This window comes from Nannospalax galili, unplaced genomic scaffold (assembly GCF_000622305.1).
Source record: "Nannospalax galili isolate Female #2095 unplaced genomic scaffold, S.galili_v1.0 scaffold2893, whole genome shotgun sequence".
NCBI lineage: Eukaryota > Metazoa > Chordata > Mammalia > Rodentia > Spalacidae > Nannospalax > Nannospalax galili.
In genome coordinates this window covers 406,025-414,429 of record NW_008332965.1, presented here as the reverse complement: position 1 = coordinate 414,429, position 8,405 = coordinate 406,025, and the positions used below count along the sequence as shown (strand labels likewise).

Genomic DNA, 8,405 nt, shown 5'->3' with positions numbered 1-8,405 from the left:
ATGAAAAGAAGTATTTCTATGTTATCAGCCTTCACAGAAAATGTTTATTGCGCTGGGATTCTTGCTTCAATCAGACCCCAGGGTGAAGGGTTCTTTTCCTTCCTATGTCCCCATAGTTTTCCCTGTCTCTCTATCCTGCTTCAATGTGGCTGTTTAAAAGAATTTTTTTTTACCTAATGGCACTTCTTGTAGTTGCTGCTTCAGCAGTAAAGGGACATGGAAGGCTGATTGATTAGCCATAGTGTGAGATTTGGAGCCAGTGATAGAAATAACTAAGCGTCCTTCTCTTCTTCCTTCATTTAATTCAGAATGGTTCAAGAGAAAAACAAGAAAACAACAAAATCCAATGCACGTATCCCAGTGAAATGACTGGGCTTAGGTTTTGATTGGGGTTTGGCAGGTTTTTTGATATAGCTTCACACAGCCCAGGCTAGCCTCAAGCTCACTGTGTAGCCGAGGCTTCTTATTCTGCCTCCCAAGTACTGGGATTACAGATGTGCACCACCATGCCAAGGAAACTGAATGTTTCTGAGCCATAGTTTTATCTTATGTTCCCAGAGTGAGCAAAAAAACGTGTAGTCATAGTTCACCAGCCTGCCAAGTCTGCCCACCCCTTGTGACACCAACAATGTGTTTGCCAAACTGCAGAGTCTGAGGGAAGTTGCCATAAGAATCTCCTCTATGAAACTACCAGCCACAAGTTTGGAAGTCCCCAGGGCTACCTCACTCCACACCATCTGGGTATAATATTGAAGTTCTCCATGACAACCTTCAGATTAGAGAATTCCCTATAGTGACTCACAGAACTCAGGAAAGTACTGTATGGTTATAGTTTTGCCGATGTGAACGGATACTGATGAGAGGCAGCTGAAGGGTGACATTTGTGGTAGGTCTAAACATGAAGCTATTCCTGGCATCATGTTTGATAATATATTTCCACCCAAAGAAGTGCACTCAAGCTTCTGTCTGGCATTATCAAAGCTTCATTACACCGTAATGATTGAATTATTACCTACAGGTCAAACTCAGTGTCCAACCCCTTCCCACTCTGGAGACCATGCTTTCTCTTATGCAGCCCAAAGACCCAACCACATAATGACCGGTTGGCCTTTCTGGTGTGAAAGCCTCCATCCACTCTGAGTCATCTCAGCACACACTCTGGAAGGGTCCCTGTGAGTCACCTTGTTAGCAAAAGCTATTGGGAAAGGGCAGGTTTCTGGGAGCAACTTTGTTTTGTTTTTTTGTTTTTTGAGAGCAATTCCCTGTCTCCCCAGCTGGCCTGGAACTTGCTGTGTAGACCAGACTGGCCTCAATCTCACAGAGATCCACCTGCCTCTGCTTCTGGAGTGCTGGGATTAAAGATGTGTGCTGAGCAACTTTGAATAGCAAAATCATGCGTATCGCTCAACATGATTTAGAGGTTACTAACCTCCTAGGATCCAGGACGAAGGGAATGGCTGCTTTAGTGAGGCCAAATTCCATCCTCTACCATGTGCTACTTCCACTTACAAAAATAATCACTTTATGAAGCTCTTTGTTGCTAATAATGCTAGCTATGCTGGAAGCAATCCTCTCTTGATTCTTTTAAATTATCTGGCAAATAAAGAGGAATATCTGAAACCAACAGACTTCCTCATGAACATTTGGCCTAGACAGAGTCAGAACACCAAATTATAACTTGAGTAGTAACTTGCTGAGCAAACTAAACCAAACAGCTCAAGTCAAATGTAATGACATCAGTAAATGGCTTCATTCCTTTGATATTTGAAACTTACCAAGTGAATATATTGTCTTATCTATGGGATACTTAGAACTTTCTGAGTTCTTTAATCTAATTGTTCCCTTGATCCCTCTTTAAATCTATCCTCCATTTCTTAAGAGTTTCCTGGAAGTTACTTTCGCTTCTCCTCAAAAGCCAGTAGAATACTTGGTGGTATGGGGAGACAGCTGGGAGTGTGAGGCAGTGGCTTGGCCTTCATGGCTGCAGCCTGTCCGTTGGCTTCAGAAAAGATTTTGGATTACGTGGAGACTGATGAACCCTAGCATTGCTGTCCAGGGGTAGAAGGAGTGTTTAGGACCTGCAGGTTGGGGAAAATTTAACAAATATATACCCAAATTCGAAGATGGATCTCCCCTAGGGAGTTTCCTGTGAATGCTTACCGTCTGTTTTTGGAAAACACACAGGGTGTTTGCTTTCTTAATGAACTTGAAACAGTGTTATTGAGTTTTTTTTAAACATTGTTATATTCACTGTGTGAAAACTTTAGAAATAAATTAATATAATTTTATGACCTAAGATAATTGTTTGGGAACTAGTGAGACAGATCAGCACTTCAGAACATTAGCTTCTGAACCTGGGTTAGTTCCCAGCACCCACATGGCAGCTAGCAACTGTCCATAACTCCAGTTCCAGGGGAATCCAATGTCATCTTCTGACCTCCTCGAACATTGCACAACACAGGTGTACTTATATACACGCAGGCAGTACACTCATACACATAAAATTAAAAAATAATAAATAAAATAGTTTTTTAAGATAATTGTTTTACTTGCATAGTATTATCAATTATTACTTAATATGAAAAACAGGATAGAATGACTTTTTTATGTGTATGAGTATTTTGCCTGCATGTATGTAAGTGCACCCTATGTGTGCAATGCCCACAGGGAGCAGACCAGGACATCAGATCCCCTGGAACTGAAATTAAGATGGCTGTTAGCTGCCATATGGGAACCAAAACCCAGGTCCTCTGAAAGAGCAGTGAGTGTTCTTAACTGCTGAACTATCTCTGCAGCTCTGAAAACATGTTTTAATAAATAGTTGAATTCATGGTAAGTCAGGGAATCGTATGCAATATCTGTATAAATTTGAGATTCTATTTCCTGTGTCAAAGAAAAAGCATAAATACAAATAAAGTTAACTTGATTTTATAGCTTCCAAGAACAAACCAGTTTTTTATTAGCAATTCCTGGGTTATCTCACTGTTCTTTAATTGGTTGATGTCATAATATTGCCATCTCACCTATTATAGACCAAGCCTTAAGTTTCTGTCAGGCAGTTTCAAGCTTCATTTTTTTCCCTGACATTTCTGAATTATTATCTCAGTTTTACAGATCAGATTGACAAATGATGCAGTCAGTCAGTCAGTCATAGGTATAGGCTCAAATTTCAAAACCCTTGCCCCTAAAGTAGTGCTTACTGAACCAACACAGACAGACATCCCTGCCCCATAGTTTGGTATTTCTGAGACTTCTGTCATCTTACAAGCATGCAGATAATTGCATTTAAAAGAAAGATGTCAACTATTGCTCTAGACAGGCTGCCTGAGGGTTTTTTTAGTGCTTACCCTTTCATTCCTACGAAGCAGAGCCCCCAGAAATTTCTGGTGGAGTTGATAATTTAGGTATTGGATAAACCTACAAGAAAAGATCTAAGCTCCTTTGCTACAAGTTTTGATGGGTGGGATGAATGGGTGGAGTGAGACCTTAGTGACATTCATGCTAGGAACCTCCTTGCTCATCTGAAACACTGGGTTCCACTTAAAATGATTTACATGAAATCCTACTATGGTTAGCTAATAATTTTAGGTAACTTTTTATGTGATTGTCTGCAAATTTTCCTGTCAATTGCCCCTGAAACTCACTCTTGCTGTAAGAAAAGCCATGTCAATTATTTTCTTAATAGTTTAGTGTTACTAATGATTCAAGGTAAGAATGTTTTCTGCACAGAAAAGTTATTGCTTGTGTGTGTTCCTCTTACTGTCTATTCACAGTAGGTTTATATGACTGGTTTCTCACATCTTCCCTAACTCATACTGTTCCGTCAGCTAAATCTGATGACAAAGAATTTCAAGAAAGCCACATACCACTTTCAGCGTGCTTTCCCACTCCTAAGTTAAACAGAAGTGACCAAGTAGATCAAAGTAGCTGTTTGAACTTTTAGCCATCTGTTCTTCTGCATGTTAGTTTTCTGTGGTATATGTTCTGCCTAATGCTTACCTGTCTTTCTTGTGCTTTCTACTTCTGCTCTTTGGGGATGATTTTTTCCCCATTAGCTTTCTCCAAGCCCTACACCTGCCACTCAGAGTCCCAAGAAACCTCCAGCCAAGGACCCATTAGCGGATCTTAACATCAAGGATTTCTTGTAAACAATTTAAGGTATCTTAATATTGAGCTTTTAATAATGAGCTTATGTAATGCTTAGTTATTCCAGACATGGGATTTGTTTCTTCTGTGTTTTAAATAGATATGTATAATAATTTGAATATTTATAGTTTTAATTTTTATATCAAAAGCTGTCACATCAGCTGTCACTATATATAGATCAAATATCTATCAGACAGGATCTCCGTGTAGCCCACCTGGCCTGGAACTCATTATGTAGACCAGGCTGGCTTCACAGAGATTCACTTGCCTCTGGCTTCCAAGTGCTAGGATCAAAGGCATACACTACTACTACACCTAGCTTTATCAGTGACAATGTTTAAATCTTAATTTATAAAAGTAGAAGGGAGAGAAACCTCCAAGGTTCTCTTTTTCATCTCGAAAAGCACAAGGATGATACTGATAAAGTAAAAGTCACCCAAGCTGCTAGGTAAGCTGAGAGATTGCCACTCTGTTCCAGGATGACTAGAGTTTATTGAAAGGTAGCATTTATAATTATGCATTTATAATTCATTTAAGAATATGTTTGACTATCTAATCATATTTTTACTTTATCTTTGTTTTTCCTCTAAGTAAAGCTTAGATTCTTTTTTGAGATGGAGTCTCACTATGTAGCCCCAACTGACAGCTGGCCTAGAACTCACTATGTAGACCAGGCTGGCCTCAAACTCAGATATTCATCTGTCTCTGTCTCCTGAGTGCTGGGGTTAAAAGCATGAGCCACCACAACTGACCCATCTTAACCCTTTGCATTTTATTTGAGCCCAAATTTAAATTTCTAACAATCTAGTTTTAAATTTCATAAATTTAACTACTCATGATTCATTGTGAGCTTATAGGAGAAAAGTAATGACAGAAGGTTGCTTATTCTTTGCCCCCCAGCATCTAACAGGTTCTTAAATACTTAGCCAACATTACTTTGCATATTTACACAGCATTTTTGGTATCAAACTTATTTTGCTCCATTTTATAGTGAAAGAACTAATCCTTGAGCAAGAAAATTGTCAGGACTGTTCAGGAAAAACAGGAAGAATATGGGGGCTTTGGATTACAGTGCAGTGTGACTTCTGTACAGTCAATGACTACTTTTGTTTTTAAAAAATAAAAGTTCTCTAATGCCTGCTGAGATTTTTGTAGGATCCTGACTTATAATTATTTCCTTAGGTAAGATTAACACGAGGCTAGAAAGATGACTCCGTGGTTAAGCGCATTGGCTGCTCTTGTAGAGGAACCAGTTTTAATTCCCAACACCCATATGGTGGCTAACGGTTGTCCATAACTCCAGGTCCAGGGAACTCCAACGCCCTTTTCTGACCTCTGTGGGCACTGCATGACACAGTTGTATCTGTCTACATGCAGGCAATATACTCATACAAATAAAATTAACACTATTTTTTGTAAAAAAAAAAAAAAAAAAAAAAAAAAAAAAGATTAACAGTAGCCAGGCACAGACACTCAAGCCTTTAACCCCATCACTACAGAGGCTGCGACAGGAGGATGGAGAGTTTGAGGCCAGCCTGGACTACATAAAGACATCCTGTGTAAAATAAAATTAGTAATATATCGTTTTAGGACCTTGTCATTTCAGTTAGGAGGTTTTTCCTCATGGCCAACCTTTCTGCTCCTCTGATGGGGACAAAGTAGGCATAAGACAGCAAACACCTCTCAGCAGTAAATCTCAAGAATGGCCAAGGAGACTGCTTAGAGCAGCTTCTCCTTTAGTAAATATTCTTTTCATTACATGCTAGGAGCTTTGATAAGTGACAGACACAGTAGAGGATTAAGACAACAGTCCCTGCCCCTAGGACGTTCAGCCCAGGCAGACAGAGAGGGTTGTATGAAGAAGAGATGGCATCATGACTAAATTTTGACAGGTTGTTGATAAAATTTTCATGTAAAGTGAAACTACACATAGTATTTTTAAAGTTTCCTATATGACCTATAAGCTTGTTTTAAAGAATTATGAAAAATTATATAAATTTGAATTTGTTAATATTGAACACTGCATAAAGGTATTTTTCACTGACTATGAAGGAAAATTGCAAGAGGAGTAAAAATGTGTAAGGAATGTGTACAGTGTATTTTCTAATTCAAATGCTTTTTTCTTTACAGCTACAATTTTTGTGACTGAATAGAAAAAGTAACATGAGTTTGGAAACTTCAAGTAAGCTTCAAAGTGAGCCACCAGTACCAAACCCAGTGCTTACTCCTAACTTCTCTTCCAAACACACAGCCCAGCTGTGACAGTGAACATTAGGAATGTGTACTACCTTAGCTGTTATCCCTACTCTTGAACTCGTAGCGTATTTGGGTCATTTGTGTGTTGTATGATGTAAACAATGACTGGATGTTTCCAATGCCTTTACTGCTTTTCTGGACGTTGCCCATGGACGGATGATGCAGCTGTTGTGTGGTGAGCCATGTGGAAAGATGTGTCTGTGTTTTTGAAGGTTTCAATGTATATATATATAACTTTTGGACAGACCCTAAACTCTTCCTGCAAGTTCTCTTTTCTTCTGTATCTCTGTTTCAAGCGTAATGTGATATCAGCTAGTAAGAAATATACTCTTAAATTTACGAAAACCTTTTCGGTGTGGAGTACATTTTTCCAATCACAGAAACTTCAACTGTTGTGAGAAATGTTTATTTTTGTGGCACTGTATATGTTAAGAAATTTTATTTTAAAAAATATGAAGTTTAACATCCGTAATAAAACTTCTCCTTGAAGCTACCTTATCAAGAATGAAAAAAACTCATGAGAATTCCATATTTATCATTGCTATATTAAGATATATATTTTAATTATATTTGACAGGTTTTGCATCTAAATTGACCTATTTATTCATTCTTGATTAAATGCACTGAAAAGTAGAGTCCGTTTCTATCATGTCCGTGGAAATGTAATTAGAGATGTGCAATTTAAGTGATTATGAAAGTACTCAAGGGATATCTGTAACTTAAAGATAACTGCAGATATTTTTACTTCACTGTGGATTTATGTACATCTGTTCCTTTAGAATTTCTTTGTGTGTTCTATAGACTAGTGTTTCTCCATCCTTCAATGGAGCTCAAAGTGAGTTTTGTTGTACCACTGTGATTAGGATTTAAACTAATTCAGAGACTTGTATCCTTTACTGTACATACTGTATTCTTTGATTTTAATTTGTTGTCATACTGTCTGTGCTGATGGCTTGGCTTAAGATTTTGACATGTAAACAAGGTCACTGTTGATCAGTGTGGCTAGTGGCTTGGCAGCTCTTTGTAAAAGCATATTGGGTTGGAAAGGCATTTGCCTATTTTTCAAAATATTTAATAGATGTCTGGTACCATTTAAAAGTGGTTGTATCTGAATTTACTGTGGGGATAACATACACTGTAATGGGGAAAAATTACCTAAAAACAATTTCAAAATGGCTTTTCTTTGTATTTTGGTTTAAAAACCCAGTGCATGTCTACCCTCTGAGATGCAATAAACACCTTGAACAAAGAAAATGCAAACATAATCTTTCTGTCTTTGATTACTTTTTGAGGAAAAGGTGTGTGTCAAATGGCATACATAGCCCACACCAAATATTAAGGGGCCTGGAGAGATGGATCAGCGGTTGAGAGCATGCCCTGCTCTTGTAGAGGACCTGAATTCAGTTCCTAGCACACATGTGGTGGTTCACAACCACCCAACCACCGGTTACTCCAGTTCCAGAAGATCTAATGCCTCTGGCTACTGAGGGCACCTACATTCACATGCACATTCCCACACACACACATACACATATACACATCACTTAAAATAAAATGAAATATTTTTAATATTTATATTTTTTTATATTCAAGGTAGAAAACTTTGCCAGTATAATTTCATACAAACAAAGCCTTGTAGTAGTTATGTGAAAATTCCATGGAACTTGAAGAATAATATAACTAGTTCTAGTTTACACACACACTTGACTACAAATGCTATTATCACACAAAACTTAGATTTGCCTGTCTTTACAAAATTGGGTGACTACACGTGCTGTTATGCTGTTAGGACATCCCAAAACAAAGTTGAGTCTTGGGGTTGGGATGTAGCTCAGTGATGTAGCACTCGCCTAGTATTCCTGATGCCCTGGGTTTGATTCCAAGCATCACACACACACACAAAGCCCAATCTCAAGTAGAAGGGTATTTTAAAACTAGTTTGGTTACCTAGAACTTCTCTTTTGAGAACTAACTTTGAGAAGGTAGCATCATTGGATCATGTC

The 8,405-nt window shown here is 38.2% G+C and overlaps 1 protein-coding gene across 10 annotated transcripts in view; it reads left to right on the top strand.

Moving 5' to 3' along the window:
• The window catches only part of Snap91 (synaptosome associated protein 91), a 135,420-nt gene extending 127,753 nt beyond the window's left edge, over positions 1–7,667 (top strand). For 5 of the 10 annotated variants that reach the window (XM_029560987.1, XM_029560981.1, XM_008827837.1 and 2 more), the window contains 2 exons: positions 4,056–4,158; positions 6,277–7,667. In XM_029560987.1, coding sequence (XP_029416847.1) covers positions 4,056–4,148 — 93 coding nt within the window. In that variant the 3' untranslated portion in view covers positions 4,149–4,158; positions 6,277–7,667. The remainder of the gene's footprint in view (positions 1–4,055; positions 4,159–6,276) is intronic. The other 5 variants (XM_008827833.3, XM_008827832.2, XM_029560982.1 and 2 more) reach the window with 2 other exon arrangements.
• The last annotated feature ends 738 nt before the right edge of the window (positions 7,668–8,405 follow it).